This window comes from Hippoglossus hippoglossus, chromosome 5 (genome assembly GCF_009819705.1).
Source record: "Hippoglossus hippoglossus isolate fHipHip1 chromosome 5, fHipHip1.pri, whole genome shotgun sequence".
NCBI classification, from domain to species: domain Eukaryota; kingdom Metazoa; phylum Chordata; class Actinopteri; order Pleuronectiformes; family Pleuronectidae; genus Hippoglossus; species Hippoglossus hippoglossus.
Genome location: NC_047155.1, coordinates 6,902,864 through 6,926,706, shown reverse-complemented (window position 1 = coordinate 6,926,706; position 23,843 = coordinate 6,902,864). Strand labels below are relative to the sequence as shown.

Genomic DNA, 23,843 nt, shown 5'->3' with positions numbered 1-23,843 from the left:
ATTTATTAACAGCACAGTCTTGTGCTCTTTTTATTGTGCGGTAAAAAGCTTAAATATAATACCAAGGAACAAAAGAAGGAGTGATGCATTAACTCAATAAGCTCTGACAGTTTGTGAAAAGCAGGTCAAATAATCCACACTTATCACAGTTCAACTTCAGAGGAACTGAAAATGTATAAATTGGTGTCAATATACCATTTGTATAAGATTTCTGACTTGCGTTAACTCTTTAGATGTCAATCTAAGATCTTATATAATTTAAAACAAAGTGGATATTACATGTCAACTGTGTGTACATCAAATAGGGTCATAGAATATACACCTATCTAACACACATTAGATGATAAAATGTTGAGGATTTTCTCATATCTTCATATCTTTAATCACATTGTTTGATAATGATGATGTGTACTTACTAGTTTGCCAAGTAAACTGCTGTGTCTGAGTTGGGTGTTGCCAGGTTCCAGCTGACTCCAGAGTGTGGGCTCTCGGTTTTAAGAGGCAATAAAACCTTTCAGAGACACGCAGAGCCCCTGCTTTTTCACTGTGGCTCGTGCGTATAGGTTTACTTATGTGCATTTTGGCCCTATGGTGCCATAGGCTCTTGAATACGGGGCACCAGAGGAAATGCAGCAGCGAAGCTCCCTAATCCCTCCCTCAAAACTGGAATTGAAGCTTTGCTCCTGCAGCAGGGTGCTTTCGGCTGCCCATGGGAAGTGACATATAGAAGTGGCTCACCATTAGCTTAATTGCACATGTGGGCTGCCTGATCTTCATCCCAGCATTTAACAAGAGTAAGTTAGGTTAAGTGTCATTTCAATTTCGATTTATTAGCTCATTTCATTAATGATTTGTGTTTGATTTTGTGTGTTATACAAATGTCAGAGTTAATGAACCCTTTTTTTCATATGTTGGAAGCCTGTTTTCAAAAGTAGACACTTTGCATGAATGTTCTCACTTGTTCACTGACATTGTTTTGGACAAAACAAACAAAGCATCAATATGATACTTATGATCTACACTTATTTTGAGTGTGGTTAAACCCTAAACAGAACATAACCAAGTTAGCATTTATTTTAGCATTGTAATAAGCACTTCTCTTGGAAACTGAGTGGTGTCATCCTACACTGGTCAGTCGTGGTTTAGCCCAGAGTGCAAATGTTGACCCTCTCTTCTTCAGTGACACTAAACTGGGACTAATGTCTGACCCCACAGAACTTCTCCGAGAGGTAACACAAGAAGACTGAACATAAATTACTCCCATAAACCTTCACGGAGGTGAACAAGTGAGATGAATTCTCTTATGTAACACTTTATGTTTAACCTAGAAACCATAGCCATAATATGCTAAAGCCACACATGTATACAATCATAGCATTTCTATTCATTTTTACTTTTAACTGTTTTGTTATGTTTATAAGTGAAATGTCGATTTCAAATTTCACATCACGATTGCAGTACAAAATATTTATTCAGACCAAACCCACACATTAACTTTCTGACATCACACTAAGTGCCATAACAAACAAACAAGCATCATACAAGTTTTTCACGTCAGGGGAAGATCCAAGCATATGGAAAAAAAATAAAATTTGCAGCCAGTATCTAAAAGTGAATTCAAGGACCTGATAGTTCTATTAACTTTAGGCAAACAATTAAAATAGCACATTTAAAAATCAATAAATATCTGCTACACAGTTTATTAAAATGTGCAAGATTACACGTTAGTATTTCTTTCATTCCATTTTATTGAGGTTGCACATTTGAAATCAAAACAAACAACACATTTGTGGCTTTTACCTCAGCAACAATCGTTTGATTCAGACTTTATTCTGACTTCTAATCTATCCACATTGACAGATCAGGCTTTACTCATGTGAATCTCCCAAAAAAAAACTGGTTCCTGTTTTGGGTTTTACAGAAATCCTATCATCTTCATGATGTGTTGTTTTATTCTGAAAGAAAAATACAAGAGTTATTGGATTCAGATTCCAAAGATCGTCACCGTAAAACATGAGAAATCATTTATAACACGAGTAGACTTTGTGAAGATTTACCTCTGACTGTCAGTTTAGTGGAGCACTCTGCCCTCCCCAAGGAGCTTTCTGCAACAACCTTGTACTCGCCCATGTCATGGGATCCGACCCTCAGTATGAGCAGAGAACACACGCCACAGGTGTTGGAGATGAAGTAGTTAGTGTTGGTATTCAGACTGATGTTGTCGCGGAGCCATGTAACATGAGGCGTGGGGTCTCCTTTCACAGCGCAGCTCATGTAGCACTCGTACCCTTGAGGAGCGGTGTGCAGTTTCAGTGGGACCAGGAACTTCGGAGCGCACTGCAGATTACAGGTCTTCGACTCCGGCATGGTCAAAGTGAACTTATCTGTTAAGGAAAATAAAATGCATCAAATTAGAATAAATTTCCTGTTCAAGGCAATAAGGTGGTGCTACAAAGACATTTACTGTTACAGTAGAAATATAATTCACTCCTTGTTCCAGTGCTAACAGAAAATATGATGGTCTCAAGATTAGTATTGGAATTCTATGGGTAGCCCTCATCTCACTGGTTTAGTTCAATTTTATTTTATAATACTTAATTTGGTGTCATGCTTGGACAAATTCAAATCAAAACCCAAGTTTTTGACCAGATTAATTGAATTAATATCAATAAACACTTTTCATAGAGAGTTAACATCAGTGGAAATCTGTACTTTCATGCAATTGACTAATGAGGAGGCCTAAAGAATTATTGTATTTCTCCCAGAATGTATCCCTGCATTATTTGTACTGACCTATGCACACTAAGTGGTACACTTATGGCACAGTTAACATACATGGCCTTTATCTTTTCAAACTGAAAATAGTGATTTCATCATCAAACATTGTTATGATACATGCATAAGGAAAGAAAAGACACAGACAATTCAACTTTATTTGTAGCCTTGGTGATTAGTCAGGGGCGGGGGAGTTTAAAAATGAGTCTTACGTTTTTTGGCATGAATCAGCCACTTTGTTGATTCCGACGGTTTGGACGAGCCCATGTCGTTCTTCGCATAGACCCTGTACTGGTATTCCCGGCCTGGCAGGATGTTGCAGGCCGTGAATTTATTGTTGAAGATGTGATCTGCGATGGTGTGCCAGGCTCTTTTGTTTGAATCCCGCTTCATCACCATGTAGTGCAGCCTGTCGTCACGTTTCTCATCTGGAGATGCGTCCCATGAAATCGTCACGGTGCCGGGCACGTTTTCATCCAGCTCCACAGGACCGGGCGGCTTAGGTTCATCTGGAGTTGAAACACAAAAGGTTTCCCCCGTCTTTTTAGTCTCTGTGTGTGGAATAGGACTTATTTATCGAGGAAGAAGGGACAGTATTTTGCCAGTCTCACCTGTGACTCTAATTTCAATGCTGAATGTTTCTTGGCCAACAATGTTCTTGACGATGATTGTGTAGATTCCGGTGTCTGCGCGCTCGGAAGACGGAATCAGGAGCTGGGATGTGGCCTCTGCATTGCTGATGGTCACTTTTTTAGACACGGGTATTCCGTCTTTCAGCCAGATGACCTCAGGCCAAGGGGAGGCCTACAAAACAATGATTTTGTCAGATTCATCACAAGAGGAAATTTTGTTCACTATATATGCACACTCGTGGATATTAGTCGTTTGAATCACTGTCTGGATTACCTCAAAGTTGATGTTGATTCGAGCGGAATTTCCGGCTCTCACCACCATGAAACTCTTGATTTTTGCATCTGTCAATCGTGGCCTCACTGGGTGAACGGCAGGATGGAAGGAAGGTCATTAGCTGGAATTGTTTTTTCGATATTGACAAATGCTTTTTGAATGATAAACAGCAAATCTGAAAAAAATCACAATCTCACTGCAAAGCTATGAAAAAGAAATATACAGTAGTTGTGTTATTTGAGCCTTAATAGATTTTATTACTAATCCAATTGTAGCCACAAACATATTGGTAGATGTTCATGTGCACACGTTTGTTTTGGTGTTTTGTTTTATCTCTTTGCGAACGTACGCATCATATCGAGGTTTAATAAACCATATCAGCATTTTAATCCATTGGCACCCATGTTTAATGATATTTAACGATAATTAAAATGCTCAAATGAAAGTAAAAGAAGAGCATTTTAAACTTAATTACTCTCTTTGCATCAATTTAGGTTGAATACTAAGTGCAATAATACAATCATTTGAAAGGACTCTTACCAGGAGGAGGCATAGCGAGGACGTAGTTGTCGAGTTCCTTATACGGTCCGTCTCCTCCATCATTAGTGGCATGTACTCTTACCCAGTACATGGCCATTGACTTCATGCTTTTCACTGTGTAGGAAGTCATGGTTGTTGCGTTTGCGTTGCAGCGATCCCACTCTGTGTTTTCTGCCGGTCTGATCTCCACAAAATATCCCTTGGCTTCATCCTCAACCCCCTCAATTTCCTTGGGTTTGGTCCAAGACAGGCACAGGGTTGTGTAGGTGGAATCTGTCACTTTGAAGTCAATGACGTTACCAGGAGGCTCTGCAACACACGATTCACAGTGAGTGCTGAGATTTGCAGGTTGTATGAAGCGTGAGGAGGACAAAATCACGACTGTCATAATATTTTATCGATGTCCACCTACTTTTAGGGTCTCTGGCAAACACAAACTCAGATGGTGAACTGTATTCACCCGCTCCAGAGTCATTAATTGCTGCCACACGGAATTCGTACTCCATGCCCTCAACCACGTCTTTGACACCATAGACCTTGGCTGTATAGAAAAAATAAAATAGTAAATCACACCCCATAGACACACAACACAGGAATGACATGCATTGGTTTGTTGTAACAGGCTGTATCTCAACATGAGCAAACTCAAATATTGAAGAGTCACCTCTGATCATTTCATCGGCTGGGTTGACTTGGCCCCACAGGTTGCTGCCCTTCTTGCGTTTCTCAACGTTGTATCCCAGGATATTAGTTCCTCCGGTGTCGGCGGGAGGAGTCCAGGAGAGGTTGACGCAGTTCTTGAAGGCGCTGACAACCTTTGGTGCCGATGGAGGAGCAGGGTACGCTGTGCACACAAAGAATTGGGATCTGTGATCAGGCCTATGTCTAAAATTGGTCACTTAGTAGGATTGTTTTCAAGCAATGTGGGGAAATGAATTGTGAAGTTGGATGAATATAGTGATGGATTAATACTGTATATCAAATAGATGTTGAGACCTTTGTTTGTAACTTAATGGAATTTATAACTTTAATATTTAGACCCTCACGTCAAAATGGCACTGCCAAATTCAACTAATCATTTTTGAGATGTAGGTGAACAATTTGTTGTTGTTTCAATAGCTGCCAAAGCTTATTTTGTGTTTCTTCCTGTGTTTAATGTTGGTTTAACTTGTCCTTTATATTAAAATGACCATTTTACAGATGACACAACTTCAATTTACACATTTGAGATTTACCTTTTGTACCAGCTTGAATGTCTTCTGTTTCCATCAGCTCACTGGTGCCCATTTCAGTCTCCACTCTCATGCGATAGCAGTACCTCCTGCCATGGTCTACATCAGTGTCCTTGTAATGGGCCTCCGAGCCAATTGGCCCCACCTTCTTCCAGGTGTTGCGTCCGACTTGCTGCCGATCAAGGATGTAGTTTCCTATCTTGCAGCCACCACTGTCTTTTGGGGGTCTCCACTTGAATTCAACAGAGGAGGAGCAGGCCTCAACGATCTCCAGAGGTCCCATTGGGGGAGTAGGTTTATCTTAAAAAAAAAAAAAACATGCATCACATACACAACATTAATCTTTGCCTGATGCATTACCCAACTCTGCAACTTTCTGTGTTGGTGCATGCAAAACAACGACAGAACAATGCCTGTAGGTCTTTTCTCTCTTATACGTACCCAGGACAAGAAGTTGGGTTAAGGCCTCAACAGTGCCGAACTCATTTTTGAGTTTCATCTTGATTTCACCACTGTCTTTGCGCTGCAGCTTGGTGAGAAGCAGGCGGCTGCACCCCTCTGTGTGCTCAATCTTGATATTTGATTCATCCATTAGCTCTTCACCATCGAGGTACCATTGAACTTTGATAGGATCCCGTCCAATATAAGGTAATTTGAAGATTGCCTTTTGTCCCTTTTTCACTGTGATAGGAGTTATAAATGCTTTCAGTTCCTCAGCATCAAACCTCGGTGGATCTAAAAAATCAGAAAGACTGATATTTTAAGCAGTGTCATGTATGCATATACGTAAATGCATTATATAAACATTAGATTGATATGCAGCACTCTTAAATGTCGATTTCCATCATGACATTGACCTGCATGGACACGCTAATGAATGATTCAAGTCCTGTATGCAAGGAAGTAACACATATTTTTACCTTCAACAAGAATGATGGCCTCTGTTTTACGTCCATCTGCTTCAAATTTATATTTTCCACCGAATTCCTCTGTTACTTTGTGAATTTTCAGCCTGTGGAAGGTTCCTTCTTTTGAAATGGTTATACCCTCCGATGATTGAATCTTAAAAAAAAATGACACAACAGAAATAAAATCTTGACTAAGGCTCTGACTCATACAAATATGTGATAATCATCGATACCTCTTTTGCCATATTTATGTTAGAACATGCAGATTATGACTTCTTTTGACTCTGGGCTTACCTCTTCTCCGTCTTTGTACCAGCTTCCCTGACACTCCTCTCTGCTCACTTTGCACTCCAGCTCTGCTGCTTCTCCCATAATGGCTTTGCAGTCCGAGAGGCCAGCATGAAAGTGAACTCCTGGATCTGAGGATTGATCAACCAGGCAAGTTAGCCAATGCACATATCCCACAGCTGCAGCTTGCATCTGCATACAAGCTGTTGCTCCTCAGCTGTTTCAGGTTTTTGTAATTGTGTCTTTAGTTACAAGGACTATATTCGTTCTTGTATGGGTTAATGCAGAATATACACATTTGGATTTAATCCAAGTGTGTACACACTTACCTCACTTTTTAAACAATCATCAGTTTGTCACCTTGTAGCATGTATTTTATTATTTACCTTTATAAAATACATGTTTTAAATGTAGGTTTGATGTCAAAACACATTTGAAGAGATTATACCATCCAAGTTTCTAAGGGATTTAAAAAGAAGAGTGCATTTCGCAAGTATTTTATGCTTGAGGAAGATTTCTTCTTTGGTCTGTAGCTTGATTGTCTTGTTTTGTCCTTCTTCAACTTGAAAGTCTGCAGAGTTGTAGTCCTTGCACAGCTCATACGAATGTCCTCAGCGAGGCGTTCAGATGACTCTTTAAAGAAACATGCACTCTGAGTATATAATACCTCATTCAGGACTGACCGATCCTTGGTCAGTGGAAGAGAACAATCATTTTGTCTATTTAACGTGAATTCAGTCTTCAATGTGAAGAAACTGCGTTAGAGCATGGTCATCCTCCGAGGTCAGTCCGACTGTCGTCATCCTCGAAATATGCAAGTGTGTGTCTACACACAGGCTGTGGTATCAAGAACCCGGTCGGTTCTGCAGTTGTTAACTCAAGAACCTCAATGCACCGACTCATCCTGAATTGAATAAGGCAAGCGACATTGTTAACATAGGCAAACAGAGCACAGATGCATTAAGAGGTTACTCATACACACACTGTCGGCAAACACAGTACATAACAGACAGAAGTGGACACACAATAAACTGCTGATATCCAACCTGTAAGTCATAAAATAATATACCCAGTGCTGTACTAATCTCTGCAGAACATAAGACTAAAGCATTTCTTATTTTACCATTATGACCATTAAATAGTCGTACGATGCGCTATAGACACAAATTATTCGTGCATAAAATGTAATTAGCATTTTTACAAGCAGTCTCACTGTTAAATCCACTCTTGCTGAGCTGTCGGATCATTGTAAGAGGCCATTTGAACAATTAGCATTAGCAATCCTGCTCAGGGGTCACACACTTTTATCTCAGCCCCCGAAAGCACCGAAAAAGTCATCTGCTCGTCGATCGACTTTGTTCAGTGATAGTGCTTCCCATGCAGCAGTTAACACAGAGCCCGTAGTCTTACCACTAACTTTCTCCTCAACCAACGCTTGCCAGCCGCAGATGGCTCACCACCGTCTGCACCCCTCACCATTTCCAGCAGATGCATCACTGCCTGCCGCTGGCCCAGTGCCATTATCACCACTGGCACCACTCGCTTCTCAGTTTTGTTTTTGTGCTTTTCAGTTTTAAGGGATATCATCGTAATTACCATCAATCCAAAGTGTCTCATTTGCTGTTGGATATGCCGTACAGATAACATGAATGAGAACAGTAACAGTAAGAATTTAAGTGTCAACATGGAGCATGAAAACAACAACAACAACAACAACAACAACAACAGAACTGACATCAACAGAATGTTCATTTCAATGCAGAAAAAGGAGGCTGGTGGAAAAGGTGACATCCAACTGGCTTTTCAAAATCAGCGCTGTGATGGCAGAACTTTAATGTTACTGGATCAACTGAGGGGGTTTGTTGATTTTGCTATTAATAGTCTCATTGATAAATGGTATAATTTTTTTTAAGATATTTTTATAAAAGATACCTTATTGCCCCATGGATACCTTTTAATAAGTGCTGATTTTCAATTTTAAAAGTATTCAATAATCATTGGACACGAGTTTATGATATAGTTAATTGTGAAAACAATTTTTTTCCCCTCAAAAATACCAAACCTCAAAATCTATTATCAACAGGCATCTTAAATATTCTCATCTTGAATTCATATTTAGGTAAATCACCTTTTCCACTTTTGTACCCTTTATACAAACTACATCTATTTAAGGTTATACATACAAGACTTTATACATTAAGATAGCAACCAATAACACTTTTCTGTTTAAAGATGCAATGGTTTCCCTCTGTGTGTGTGTATGTTGTTATCTGAACTTCTCTGTTCTTGGTTTTAGTATCTGGTCATGTTCATGTTAGTTCATGTTAGTGCACATGGGTCCCTCACTCTCTTACCCAGTTAAGATTGGCATTGCTTTCAACACCTTTCTGAGAACACAATGGGGGGGGGTGGAGTGTTTGCAGATGCTAGTGCGACATATAGCATCTTGTATATATAACCTTTAAACAAGGTACATTACTCAACGTGTTTGCAAACGGCAGACGTGTTACACACAAATCACAAATATAGACAAATATCTATATTTATCTACTTAAAGGATTAACAAAGGACACTTAAGCTTTGCATATGTAGTGAGCATATACTACTGTGTGTTTCAAATATATAGAGAAAGACTGGTTAAATTATGTTTTATTAATCAATGTTGACTAATTAGGTTTAATTTTCTGCTAATAGTTAGCATATAGTTAATGAGGTAAAGATTTAAGCCCAGGGAGAGAAAACCATTTGAGTAATTAACACAATGGGTTAAATGAGAACCAGACTGCATTGCACTTTTAAATGTAGGTTTTAGAATTACAAGGGTTTTCATTAATTATGAAATATAACTTTAACCCATGCTACATATCCTAGATAAACTTCATTCACTGAGTCTCGATAAGACCTTTCTGGGATAACTTCATAAATTCACCTGGAGCTTTAAGTGAATCGTACGATCAGCAAAGCGGAGAAGTGTGGAGCTTTGTAAAGTGTCAGTTGTTTAATAAGTTCAGTGTAAATGGGAAATGCAGCTACTTCTAAGTTCGGAAGATCTTAGAATTTTACCAAAGCTGCGACTTTCCCTGATGACGTTAATGGTCAGTAAATCGTCTACAACATGCGACCTCTGACATCTCTTACCAACGACAGGTTCTTCAACTTCCACAATTCTCCTTTTTGAACGTGTTCCTTTCTTCCCAGAATTTTCACCTTCTTGATTTGTGGTTTCGTCGTCATTATTATCTCCTAATAATAAGTCATAATAAATAGCAACTTTATACAGTCTGTTATACAATGATTACAAATGTAGTAATTTACTGTCATGATATACTCTTCTTCTCTCGAGGAAGTATATTTAAGATACAGATTTAAGATTGATAGAATAAGAGGAATCTGACACGTTACAGAAAAGACAAACATCAATAAATGACACATACAATTGTAAACATTAAGACAACATCGACAACATTGTAAGACATCAACAACAACAAAACGCATACATACCTTCTACTCTTCCTATTACTATTAATCTTAATGCCTTTTAAAATTATATTTCTCTATTAACACCTTATATTGCATTTCATCCAGGTAAGCATTTCTCTCATTATACATCACAGTGTGTATTCATTTCTTACCTATGACTGTTTCTGGAACAAGTGGACCCTCTCTCACGCGTTTCCTGCGTTTTTCTTTTCCACCTCCTTCTCCTCCCTCTTCTCCTCCTGCTCCTCCTGCTCCTCCTACTCCTCCTACTCCTCCTACTCCTCCTACTCCTCCTGCCCCTCCTACTCCTCCTTCTCCTCCTTCTCCCTCGTCATCAGAATCTTCAAATGAATCGTCTTCATCCTCAAAATCTTCTTCCCCACCTCCAGCTCTTCCGCCAGCCGCACCACCGGCTCCTGCTTCAGCTCCTCCACCAGCTCCAGCGCTTCCAGCACCACCGGCATCACCGACACCAACGGCACCTCCAGCACCATCTGTACCAGAGCCTGCACCACCAGGACCACTGGCCCCTCCAGCACCATCTGCAGTGGAGCCTGCAGCACCCACGTCTTTTCTCTTAGTTTTCCGTTCAGCTCCATCCTTACCGGCTGCTGCCTTCCTCGACCTCGCAGCAGCCTTGGCCGCAGCCTTGGCCGCAGCTTTCGCCTCAGCTGCTGCCTTTCTAGCTGCTTGTGCCTCCGCTTGAGCGATGGCTTCTGCAGCTTCTCTCTCTTCTTGAGCCTTTTTGGCCTTTTCCAGTTTTTCTGCCATTTCTTTCTGGTATCTTTCCTGCTGCTCTTTAGCTATTCTGATCAGTTCGTCGTCGTTACAGGCTCCAGCCATAGTAGATTTACGAGCTGCCTTCTTCCCCTTGTTGGCAGGCTCTTTGTTAGCTATAAAAGGTAATACATCAAATGTATTTAGATCATTAGCTAAATGTTGAAATCAGATTTATCCACAAAACATTTACAAATGTTGCATCTGCCGTTCATACTCTATAATGAGCATTTCCAAAGGTAGAAAAAGTTGCAGAAGAAGAATTTTCTCACCTTCAACTACAAGCCAGGCATTGCATGATTTGACCCCGGCCACAGCAGCATAGATCCCAGCATCCAGAGGCAGACAGTCCCGCACAATCAGCTTGTGGATAAGCTTATCTTCAGATACACTGATTTCATGTTTCTCACTCTTTGACAGCGGGGCGCTTTTACCGTACCATATGATCTCGTTCATGGGGGCAGTCAGGACACATTGGAAAAGGGCGTCCTCTCGTTCCTCTGCCTTGACCTCATGTATTTTCACAGCAAAGTCCACTTCAGGTACTGCAGGTTTTCAAAAATGCACAAAAAGAAGGACAGATGGACAATTAGATTTCTTTCATCTGTCCTATTCTTCTTCCAGACAACATTTAATCAGTAAATACTTGAAAGTAAGTGAATGTATATCCAATCTGACCTTGACTCACCTTTAAAGTCTGTGGAAAATACATTGACGCCCCCGACATCCACCGAGTAGAGTCCAGCATCGCCTGAACCTAATCCTTGAATTTTGAATACGAATTTCTTGCCCACTTGTTTCAAGCTATGCTTCGTGTCATCGCTTTCATCGGTGGAGAAAGGAATCATGACGCCATCCTGCAGGATTCAGAGACGCATTCTCATCACACATAATTAAGAAAATAAATACAAAATGGCAGCAGGTAGTTAATGTCCCACCTTATACAGGAACAGTTTGCTGGCAGGATCTTTGAGGTCCATGACCAGCTCGATTGTTGCACAGTCGTGGTCGTTGACCTCGATGTGTTTGAGCGTACTGATATGTGTCACAAACTAAAATAAATGAAACACAACAACAAGTTACACGGAGGAGAAACGGGGTCTGTCTGTCCAGTTCAAGATTGACATCAAACACTAAGGAAACCGGTGGTGTGCAACATACCTCCGCTATCTCCTCCTCCCTCTCTCTCTTCATCTGATTGAGTTTCTTCAACATTCCTCGGAAGTCGGTGATGCCGTAGTCAATGCAGATCTGCTCATAGTCTTTCTTGTCTGCGCTCATCAGAATCTCCCAGACCTTCTCCTCCGGCTCCATTTGCTTCTCCTCCCGCGTTCCGTCAGGTTTACTGCAGCGGGGGGGGATTTCATTTATTTAATTTTATTCCACTGGAACAATATTGATCCATAGAAAAGTCACTGGTGGAATGGACTGGCAAAAAATATACGGAGCTATTTATTGTAACAGCTGAGTTAAAGGTTCAGTGTGTAAGATTTAGATGAAAGGGATCTTTTGGCAGAAAATGAATACGAAATAATCCTAGTGATGTTTTCACTAGTGTGTTTCATCTAAATTGTGCGACTTGTACTTTTCTACCCTAGAATGGGCCCTTTATATTTAAATACTTTATATTAACATCTGGAGCGGGTCCTCTCTACGGAAGCTGCCATTTTTTTTTCTGTAGCACAAACTGAACACTTTTGAGTTTGTATGACAACTGAAGGTTACCACAGGTTCTCTTTCATGTTTGGAAGGGGAGGGTGAGGTGAGGAGCATTTAGCTGCAACATTCAACTTCACCACTAGATGTCACTAAATTCAACACACCGAACCTTTATTAATAATTATTTGACTCACCGTTTTTTAAGGCCTTTTCTCAAGTCGGTTATATCTGTGGAACCAGAAAAAACAAAAAACTGTCCATCACTGAATGACATCATGAGACATTAACAACAATTTAAACCTAAATTCGTGGTGGGCAGGACTTTGTCTATTTCTTTTTAATGAACTTAACTTTTGAGCTTAAAGCACAAGTTACTCATAATCTACATTTACAGTATGTGAAGTGAGCAAATCCCAGGGAAGGATCCACACGCTGTCTATGAAACGTAACTCAAAGGACATTCATTTCTCTTAAAGATACAGTATAGAGCTGTAACATGGGTCACAAACTTATATTCTCTATTTCACAAAGGCTCAGTATTTTCATTAACGTTACCCCAATGCTGTGATCTAGGTAATGGTGCATTTAACTTACTGCTACTTGTGTTTTTTAAATACTGTTTTGACAACAACCAAGCTTTGAATACATAGACCGTACTTATTAGAAGGTCCATTGTTGTGTTGGTTCGTGATTTGTAGACAAAAACACAGAATATCTACAGACTAATCCTTTAACAGAGGCTTAATTGAGAAAGGATTCCAGAACCCAGACCCCTTAAGTGATCCAACTTTACATTGAGCTGTTTCCTTGACTTTGCTCACATCCAAGAAGAACGCTGGACTAAGTGACAGAAACAAAGTGATTGATTACACGCACTCTGGTATAGATTCGAGTGATAGTCCAAACTTTTCATTCAGTTTCTAAGAGAGCCATTCATTTGTGTCAGTACACAGTGAAACTACTCTGATGTGACAGGTGAACGATGACAGACAGATTTTTTCCAATAAATCCAATTAATGAATAAAACGTCACATTGTTATGAGAATCGATGGGCTAATTTGTAGCACCACCCCAAGTATTGATATTTTTGATGAAAACGTGTATTTGTCTTTGTCCACACCTGGTTGCCCTGTTCCTTAAAGTGTCATATTTTTTATAACGTGAGAAATTTACAGTACTTTTAATTTCTAGTTTGTCTGCTATTGGGTGTCTGAAGAGGGCAGGGGCAGTACAGCCAACAAACACAACCCGTACCCTCTGCTCAAACTCAAAATGCATTTGAAACCTCACCTTTTCCTTGTGTCATTTGAAGTTCCTTGGTCTTGGAGAATCCAACTGTGAACAAACGACGTCTTGATTTCAATCATCTGTTTGTCACAGTTTAATTATGCCATATCCTGAGGAGACTATTTAATACAAATATTACCAAACACACTAGAGTGATCCTTGGAATAATAAGGAATGTACCTGCAATAACATTCAAGACAACAGTGCAAACAGCCCTTCCATGTTCATTAGTTGCAAAACACTTGTAGGTGTCGGAATCCTCCGGGGCAACTTTTGGAAACTGTTAGAAGGCAAAGACAGAATTAATGGCATCATCAAAAGAAAGATGTAGAACAAATTGTCTTCCTTTGTACCAGTGCTGCCAGCGGAGCTTACCTCCAGCGTGTGTTCCTGAGATGCATCATCGTACTTCTGCAGGCACACGTCAGGGAGAAAAGTGAGCTCTCCTTTCACCTTGCTCCATGTCACGTCAGGAGTGGGAGTTCCCACTATTTTGGCTTTAAAGACTGCAAGTTTACCTGGAATAGGACAAAGTGAGGATTTCCTTAATAGTGGCAAAGTATTCATGGCTGTATTGTAAGAAAGAAAATGTTTTTTTCACTAAAATTTGGATTGATGTAGGATTTATGTGGAAATACACTTATTGGATTTCATTTGTTTCATGTAAATCTTTGACTTTTTTTGTACACTATCAATATTGATAGTATTGAGGGAAGAGAGAAATAGGGGATCACATGCAACGTCCCTATCTGGGCATTAAATTATTGTCTGTGCTTTAACCCACCAAGGGGCCGCTTTGTTCTATACTTTAACAGTATCTTCACAATTTAAGGAATTTAACCCAGTTTCTGTTAAATCTCAATAAGGTGTTCTTAAGTTTTGATGGAGACTTTCTATCCAAAGAGACTTTTTATGCCCCACTTCTACAGGCATTGGGAGCAATTGGGGAGTCAGTGTCTTGGTCAAGAAAACTTGGGAGTGAAGCACTAAACTTTACAATGAATGACAATAATATGGAGATTATACTAAACCACCGAAGATTCCCCTGTCACCTGTATGTCTGTAGGAATTTGTTGATTACATTTTTGCAGTCATATGAATTGAGTGAATTGAGGAGTTTTTCAATCCTAAAATGAGTCGTAGAAATAGTTCTCTACTCTTCCTCTCTTAAGTCTAAATGTTGCTTGTTGACATTTGTGACTGAAGTCAAAGGGTTTGGCCTGTGTTCGGCTGTGGCTGAGCAGTAGAGCGGTCGTCCTCCAACCAGAAGGTCGGCGGTTTGATCCCAGTCTTCCCTTCTGCATGCCGAAGTGTCCTCGGGCAAGATGCTGAACCCCGAATGGCCCATTATAGAAAAAAGTGCTGCCCATTCACTGTATGAATGTGTGTGTGAATGGGTGAATGGCAAGCTGTAAAGTGCTGTACTGTGAAGCGCTTTGAGTGGTCATCAAGACTAGAAAAGTGCTATATAAATACAATACAATGTGCTGTGATAGGAGAGAGAAGCATAAACGCTTTCCATTCCTCTCAGTGGCATAAATATTTACCCTCTTGAATAGTCAGAGCGATGGGTTTGCGGGTGAAGTCTGGAGTTGACATTCCCTCTGGAAGTTCCTCCTTAAACTGCGTTATCATGACGCCGGGCACTTTGGACTTCTTCTTGATGCCTAATCGAATGAAAACACATTGAAAATGAGAAAAAGAGAATAATGTGTGTGAGATAAATGGTCACAAAACATGATGCACAGTGAGCAATGCAAGAGAACAACACACACAGATGTTTTTATTCAGAATATTCATTAAAACGGAAAAAGTAATAATGACTTAATTTCAGAATCCATTTTGATGAAGAAAAGAGGCTTAACAATACTATATTCAGGTTTAGTGAAGACGATAAGTACACAATCCACAACCCAGACAAGTGACGCAGGAAACATTTGTCAGTATAAACGTCACACATAGTCACATTCATTTGTCAAGAGTTCATTTGGAAGACGGCGACATGTTTGTGAATAAATGCAGACAATAATTGGAACTTGTTGAAATGTCTATGGATAAGAAAAGACAAGATAACTGTAAAGGTCCAGTGGTTAATTTGATCATATGCATGATCATTATCTCTATAAAATGACTGACATGTAAAGAGGAAAATCCGAAGCAAGTGCAAATGTTCTGAATCCCGTTAACATGACCTGCTGTTGCCTGAAATCTGACCTCACCAGAGGGGGCTTGTGTGGTTGCTCTTGTATTCTGCAAAAACTCTAAATCTATCCTCGCAAAAAAACACACAATACAAATGAGATTACATCCCCGCCCACACTGCTTCCTCTGTGTTTTGACTTTTACTCTTGACACTACATCCTTACAACAAAGTTAGCACGGAGCTCTCCCACCGGATTAGCAGTGCTCGTAATGAGCAGCTCACACTGTAAGAGCAACAGTGGGGTCAGAAGTCTAACAGCTTCCCGTGGGGACTTCCTCTCTCTTATTTATGCTTCGATATGATTTTCCAGAAGTGCAAAACAATTTTTAAGCAAGTTTGAAAAGGCACATTATGCTAACTGTTATTTAATGATGTACTTTAGAGTCTAACACCTCGTGGGCCTTTTTTTGTATAAGTCGTGAGTTTGATCCTGATATAAACATGCACGCAAGAGTTACTTTATTCATGTAAGTAGCAGGCCCTTAATTCATAACATTAATGTTTATGTTTTGTTGAAAACGTGAACAGAAACCGAGTTATTCAGGATATGTGAATATTTTTTCTCTGTCTTGTGAGTCTTTGCAAAAAATAGTTGGTTAATTTCCAGGAATCAAATAAAATTTCAAGGTAATAAGCAAATTGTATCCATAAATTGTTACAATAGATTAAAAATAGTAGTTAATTTTAAAAAAACGTAAAACTTTCTCATCCTTCAGTTTTCTTTGTCCCCACATGACTCCTAAAGTGCTTTGGAAAGATGAGCAGCAGCATCAGTTGCAGCCGGGACATTTAATATATGCACAGTGGTGATTTATTTTTTATTTTTTGCAAACTAGTTCAGAAAATATAGTTCAACCAACTCTGGATAATGGGGGTCGCATGTCTTATTCTTGCTTCTTCACATAGTTCAGTCAATTTTCTTGAGCCCTCGAAACCTGAAATACCTGTTTAGCTAATTTAACTCACACATTGAGGTATTTAAAATATGTGTCTGTGGAATTGGGCATTGTTGCAGAAAGTCCCCGAACCCCCGAAAGAACCAACATAAACTAACCCACAGAAATCTCGAGGAGGGCATCACCAAGTGCTGATCACAGGGGTTCAGCTGGTCCAGGGATCCCTGGTCGTTAATTATTTTCACTTGGCCAGAAAGACCTGTAATAGGCAGAATATTAACTATAGTATATAGACTTATATAGACTTGAGGATGCCCCAGCGTTTTGCAGTCCGAAGCGGATCGGGGGGTAAATTGCTTGCAGCAGTTGCTGAACAGGATGATAACATCACATGGATTCTGCCACTGTTAACAAGCTGAAAGGTAACACTCTGGAACTGCGAGGATGACACAAACATCGTTAAAACAATGTGTTTACGTGGAAGTATTGATCAGCCTATTAATGTAGAACAGCAATTAAGACTGCATAAGTAAGCCAGGCATTGATTTCATGGGTCAGTCAGCAGAAAGTTATTTATGGGGTGTTATCAGCATAAAGTTGGGATGAAAAGACTCACAGGTGTCATTCCTGAGCAGAGTTAACAGGATTCATACTAGATCCATTTTGTGTACAGCGGCCGTCAGGTAGATGATACTACGAATACAAGGTTTTCTTTTACAAAACCTTGCAGCTAACTCATAATCGACTATTTTCAATGTCCCTGCTTTATTTTCTTGTGTTTTTACATCGTGTTTATTCAACTAATTATTAGTAGCTGGTTTTCACAACTTAACTGATACCAGAAAAGGAAATCCTTCAAAGTAAATGATGGCAATTTTGCAGTTTGACAGGAATTAAAGCAGATTATATAAACTCTTTCCCCTTCATATTCATGTTTTTAATTTATTCTGTACCGTACGACTTATTCTGAGGTCAGTGAAGCTAGACAAATACTGACTTGTACTCGAATTCCTGAATTAACCAAACGCGGTTTCTATCTGTGTCAGTCGTGCTTGTGTCAAGTGAAGCCATGGAGGGTTTAATTTTAGTTTTAAATCACAGGATGAAGGAGACACATGACACTCAACTGCAGCGCCCTCTAGCAACAGCCTGCAGCTCGTGTTCATACGGAGGTTGTTGTGAAGTGTCACAACGAAGTGCGTCTGTTGTGACACTGAAAGCTGAACCATCCATTTCGGATGACACCTTTCAAGGAGTGATGAAGACCACATCCTACATGCAACTCAACCAACATGGAGTCATGCACTTACAGAAGGGAAATCTTTGGTGTGATTTCATTTCTTTTTTTTTTTTTTTGCTCGCATACCTTTGTCGTCTGGTTGAACTCCTTCAGAACCGTCGACTTAACACGCAACGTGAGAGCAGGAGAGGGAACAGGACAGTTAAATATGAACCCTGACAGAAGCCCCATGGCAGGTTGGAACTTCGACAGGATTACGGACACATAATTAACACAAAACACCACAATATACAGTGTATAACCCAGGGATGGGAAGCACACACACACAGACACACACACAGAGACACAACTTAAGCAGAACAAAATCTAAAGAGACATCACACGATCAAATGTTAGTCAGGGTCAAAACATATAATGTAGCAATACGGTTACCGCAGCATCTGAATCATCAGCCTTGGCTTCAAGCTCGCTCAGGCATTTCTTCACCTCAGGATGATTCCTGCGCAGTGCTTGAGAGAAATTATGTGCAGACATAATTTGTAGGAAGTAAATTTTAAATGAGCCTCCATTTTGTCTTCTGCTCGGGTAACGACAGCGTTTCATTTTCAAGTTCCTCTTCAGTCGTGGCGGCTGCTGGATTGATCCTCCGTGATGATTTTGTCGTGCGTCAGCTCACGTGTCAGCGCTGTTCTTCACATCCACTCTCAAGATTCTTCGTCTTGACATCAAGAGTTTTCTTTTCTCCCAGCGTGGTCCCGTTCAGTAATTACAGCCTCTTTGCGTCTCGTTCTCTGACATCACTGACGCCTGTGATCATTTATCTGACCGACATCTTCACAATCACGTCCCCGGGAAGGAGAAGTTGATCAATGATATGATCAGTGCTCCTGGATTTTCTTTTCTCAGGCAGGGAAAAAAAAAAAAAAACTGAGTATGTGCCTTTGTTGGAAAAACATCTTTGCTGTTGAATTTTTTTTTGCAGTAATTTGATTTTTCCGTTATTTGGACTGATTCCACTTGACAAAAAGAAATCGTTGCAGCAGAAATGGTCTTCAGTCAAAATTCTTGGGGATTCCATATCTTCAAAAAAGATTTTCGGTGTGATACACCGACCTCATGTTTTCTTTGATGTCTTTGTTATCTGATGTCTCCATCTTCTTCTGACTTGCAGGTGGGTTTTTTTGTGTTTTTTTCTTGGCTGGTGGTTTTTCTCACCGAAAGATCGGTCATCAAATGAATTCTGTTCATCATCAAACCTCAGACAAACAGGGAATTCAGCTGCACTACCAACCCTCGACTGACCTAACAAGACTCATTCTGCACTTACCTGCCTGCCCAGCGGCAGTCTGGTCGGTCACCTTTGCCTTCTTCCACATCTTTGCGTCCTCTGGAGCTCTGTTGATTCACAAGGCTCTGCAACAACAACAACAAAAAACAACAGAAGATAAAAGAGTCAATCTTTTAGCAGAGCATCTAAATGCGCGGCTCAAAAGCAAAACAGTGAAAGGGACATTCTCTCCATATTTTGAGGTGTCAGTCTTTTTTTAGGTCGGTCGTGCTTTTATTTGCTCATTCTCTTTTTGAAACTTTAAGCGGATGCCAACTAAAAGGGTCGAGGGTTTAAAACCTTTGGAGGGAATTCAACATCTCTTTAACACCCAGATGAAACTGCTCCTCTCCACCAGTGCAGTTGCTCTGACCAGTCAGTGAGCGGCAGCAGCCAGTGGCCTTTACAGTAACTCCTGGGCTTGATATCCACCTTAGGAATCCTTTTCAAGAATGTATTAACTAACAAGCAACTTGCTTGAAGCCTTAAATAAACAGGGCGGAGGCTAAAGTACTGCAGCCACTGCCCTGTCCTGACTAATATCAGCCAATTTATATCTTTACAAGTATGAAGATGGAATAAATAGAAGCTGCCTCTACACAGGCTTCAGAAAACTAAAAGCTAAAAGATGCAAATCCAGTTCTCCATTCACTTGATTTTAATATTTATGACGCACATTAATCTAAAAATACACATTCACTCTCCAAATGGAGGCATATTTCAGCCCCTTGAATGTGAGAGGGAAGCATTTGTTCAGCACCATCATTATGTAATTTGCAAGAAGTTACCAGAAGAGTTTTACATAAAACCATCGAGTGTAATGTGACACTGACGTGGATCTGAACTGACTCGTGTTGCACTTGCCTGTACGTGACTCATCTCTCTGTAAAGAAAGGTCACATGCATCACTTTATACCTTTTCTATATTTTGTTCTTGTAAAATTCGACCTAATGACTCAAGTTGAGAGGACTTGACTTCATTCTAATTGGACGAGGACTCAAAGTGGGAGTGGTTATGAATGATAAATTCATATTCTTGACATTAATACTTTGCAAGTTGAGCAGCTTTTCAGAAAATACTGTTGACATCCACGAGGTGAGTCCTGCTTGGGTTCTATGTCGATGGCTAAGTATGAATAACAAAATTCAATTCAGAAAAATAAATATATAACTAAATAGACAGTTTCCCTAAGTACATTTTTCCGCAGCTACTTAAAAATACTTGATTTTGTATAAGATTATGGGTATTTAAATTCATATTAATATAATATTATTTGCTTTTATACCTTTTAAAACTTACTCATACAGAAAAGAACGAAGCCAAAATACTTTTGTGTGTTTTACATGGAACTTCCCCAATTACTCCATCTAATGTTTCTCTGAGTTGATCACATCTGCCTGTTGTACATTCCGCTCACTCTTCAGCGTGTGCACTCTGTCCACTCCTCTAAACCTTTAAAGACCTTGAAATCTTCAGTAAATCGTATTTGTAGTAAATCTTTCATGGGATCAGGGGTGAGTTAAATGTTAAAATGTTAAAAGTGAATCCTTAATCTTAATCTTATCAGCTAATTAATATCAGATAATTGTACGGTGCAGCATCCTTCATTGTGATTTACAGGAAAAGCCTTTAAATATGTAGAAAATAGTCCATAACAACATCCAAATTTGTATCGGTGACGACTTCTCTCTTTTAACTCGGGACTAGAGTTCTCCTCAACACCCTCTGTTCAATGTTTCACCTCGACTGTTTATTCTCGCCTGATGACCCACTGAAAATAAAACCAGTCATCTTGTAAAGTAAGGGTTTTATTTTTAGTTCGTACACATGCTCCGGAATATGTTCAGAACGGTTTCTGTGCTCGGGCGGCAGCGATCTTGGCTCTCGGCACTGAACCTCACAACACATATGGTAAAAGCAAAACAGCCTGCAACAGGAGACAGTTTGGCAGGAGGCCCTTTGCATTAGAGGAAGCCCGCCCACTGGATGGTTTGCCATTTTAGCCGATTACATTTATAGTTTGATGTTTGGCCGAGGCTCTGAAGCTAGCTTGTGTGGGAGAGGAGACATATTGGACCAAATATCATAGATGCTAAACATCTCTCCCAGTCGTTGTCCCTGAGATCTGAAAGATCTGTGCTGCAGGCTGCGTTACAGTTAACACTTCTTCTTGAAGGAAGGACTGGCTGTCACTGCAGAATGTGCATCAGATCACTAAAGTTATATATATATAGACTGATAGTAAAGTTATATCTATAAATATGATAAATGAGGATGTTTTCCTCCCAGGATGTTGGTATCTTAATTTCGAAAAATTCTTATTGTTTGTCAACTATTTTGAGTTTGTCTCTTGTAACTGCTTCCCCATCAATCTTGAGTGATTCGGTGTTTGATTACTTCTGTCTCAGTGCCCGGTCAAACCCTGCGGTGTTTGTGATTACACTGTTTAATGCGCCGGTGGAGTTCCCTGAAGTTTGTAAAGAAAGAGGCGGCCGGGGACGCTGTGCAGCAGACAAACAAATTGCACCTGATGTGTCGGTGGTACGTGACATGTCTCTGTGATCCCCCCCCTCCCCTCAATGTGCCCATCCACCCACAGATGTCTGCACGGCTGACCGCATACTCCTGAAACAGCATCTCCGTCTTGTCTCCTCGCCGCATTTCCCCACGTCACAGACTGCAGTTGAGTGTTCGAGACAGAAAGTGGCTTCGACCGCGTAACGCACGAAACCAGGCGTGACCACAAGGCCCTTTGGTGTCGAATGAGCGCTAATGCTGCTATTTGAACTTCCCCCGGGGGAACGGCACATTTGTTGAATTGCTGTATGAGAGCTGACAGGTTGATGCATTGACTCCTGTATTTTCAGTGCATAAGAAATGCTTCAGCCTTAGCGTGTTGTGTTGTGTTATGTTATGTACGGCAGTGTGTTTTCATCAAGCCGTCTTTTTGATCGATCGTGTCATTTCTGCACAATTGCATTGCAGATAATTGCTTTCTATGACAATATATGTTTGCAATTTTTGCGATGTGAAGATGTTTTTTTAAGGAGAACTGCTACAGTACCAACCACAACGCTGTGTGTTCCTCAAATGTTGAAAGAAAACCTTCTTTCTGCCAAAGCACATCCCCCCCCCCACCCCACCCCCTTTGAAATACTCCGAATCTCAGGCTCCATATTGATTTGAAAGCTCCGTCTAAAGTTAGTCATCAGCCAGCAACCTCGCAGCTCTGACCTCACCGCCGCCATCCAGCTTCCCAGATTTAATACCATGAAATTCAAACTGAGAAGCCTGCATGCATCACTTAAGTGATTTCATGCAGAAAACCAAATCTTTGTCCTCCATGTAACAAAATCCTGCTGTGTTTGAATGTTTATCTCGATCATTAATACGGTAACATGCTGTAATTTGAGCAACTGAAACGAGATAGCACATAAAATTCCATTTACTGTAAGTCACTTTATTGCTCCTTTTAAATACAGCACGTTCAGCCGGAGAGGAAAATAGAAGCAGGTCTTCATTACACTTGAGAAACTACAATTTTGTTTGTTTTTTCCCGGCAGCCACTTGTGCACCTGCTCACAAAGTGCTGTCGTCTTTCCGATGCTAATGGCGACGTTTACGCAGCGTATTTACCCTGACGTGCATTTGCATGGGCTGACCAACAAGCAACAGGCTTTCTGTCATCCATTTCCTCTCTGATCAGTGCATCTCTCACCAGCCTTTCACTTCCAGGGCCACCTACCTGCTCCCGGTCCTCAGTGCTCTCAGCTCTGTTCCCTGTTCCCAGTCTGGTCACCCTGTGCCGCTTGCGGATTTCTTTTTTCTTTTTTTTCTTTGCAATGTAATAGATCCTTCCAGCAGTGCGCTGGTGCAGTGCTTGATGCTCCTCTACTGCCTCGACCCAGTGACTGCCAAATGCTGTTTAGGCTTTTTTTGTATTTGCGGATACTCCAAAGACATTGGAGGGTAGGTGGGCGGCGAAGCAGGAGGGTGGGGGGGGGGGGGGGGGGGGGGGGGGCAGAGGGAAGGCAAGGTCAATGAGCAGGTTAAATACCCGTTAAAGAATCATTTGTTTCCATAAAACAGATGTGATAAGTTACTTTCTTTACAAGCTTTGAATCTAGGTACGAGCTCACAAGCCTAAAAACTTGTTTAAAAATGTTTGATGTTAAAGTTAAATGTCCTGATTTGCCCTGAAGGATTCTTCGTGAAAATAAAGAGGTTGAAGCTTTGAGTGCAACCACACCGATGTTTTTCTTGTTGTTGTTTTTTGCAAGACACATTTTATAAGAACACTATACTGGACAGGAGACAAATGATC

The 23,843-nt window shown here is 40.4% G+C and overlaps 1 protein-coding gene across 3 annotated transcripts; it reads right to left on the bottom strand.

Annotated features, from left to right (window-relative positions):
* Window positions 1-1,728: 1,728 nt before the first annotated feature.
* LOC117761004 (immunoglobulin-like and fibronectin type III domain-containing protein 1) lies at window positions 1,729-23,446 on the bottom strand. Of its 3 annotated transcripts, XM_034584535.1 has the most exons (25): window positions 23,265-23,446; window positions 19,519-19,604; window positions 15,400-15,519; window positions 14,228-14,370; window positions 14,033-14,132; window positions 13,856-13,900; window positions 12,760-12,793; window positions 12,068-12,251; window positions 11,845-11,958; window positions 11,595-11,763; window positions 11,179-11,451; window positions 10,282-11,022; window positions 9,788-9,892; window positions 6,656-6,780; window positions 6,374-6,515; window positions 5,895-6,188; window positions 5,457-5,753; window positions 4,886-5,065; window positions 4,634-4,762; window positions 4,222-4,530; window positions 3,682-3,767; window positions 3,387-3,579; window positions 2,988-3,284; window positions 2,058-2,384; window positions 1,729-1,955 (listed from the first exon to the last, which is right to left on the bottom strand). In XM_034584535.1, exons 2-25 carry the CDS (start codon window positions 19,565-19,567, stop codon window positions 1,951-1,953), a joined length of 4,461 nt encoding a protein of 1,486 aa, XP_034440426.1. In that variant the 5' UTR covers window positions 19,568-19,604; window positions 23,265-23,446; the 3' UTR covers window positions 1,729-1,950. The 3 variants fall into 3 exon arrangements, with proteins under 3 accessions (XP_034440426.1, XP_034440428.1, XP_034440427.1); XM_034584537.1 differs by lacking the exon at window positions 9,788-9,892; XM_034584536.1 differs by lacking the exons at window positions 19,519-19,604; window positions 23,265-23,446 and adding an exon at window positions 17,110-17,735.
* Between the last annotated feature and the right edge of the window lie 397 nt (window positions 23,447-23,843).

Bases quoted from the DNA above. Each gene is read 5' to 3' on its own strand.
- LOC117761004 (XM_034584535.1), bottom strand. From the start codon at position 19,567: ATGTGGAAGAAGGCAAAGGTGACCGACCAGACTGCCGCTGGGCAGGCA. The intron at 4,763-4,885 runs GTGACTCTTCAA...TTTTCTATACAG, and splicing joins AGCCGATGAAATGATCAGAG to CCAAGGTCTATGGTGTCAAA. The intron at 4,531-4,633 runs GTAGGTGGACAT...CGTGTGTTGCAG, and splicing joins GTTTGCCAGAGACCCTAAAA to AGCCTCCTGGTAACGTCATT.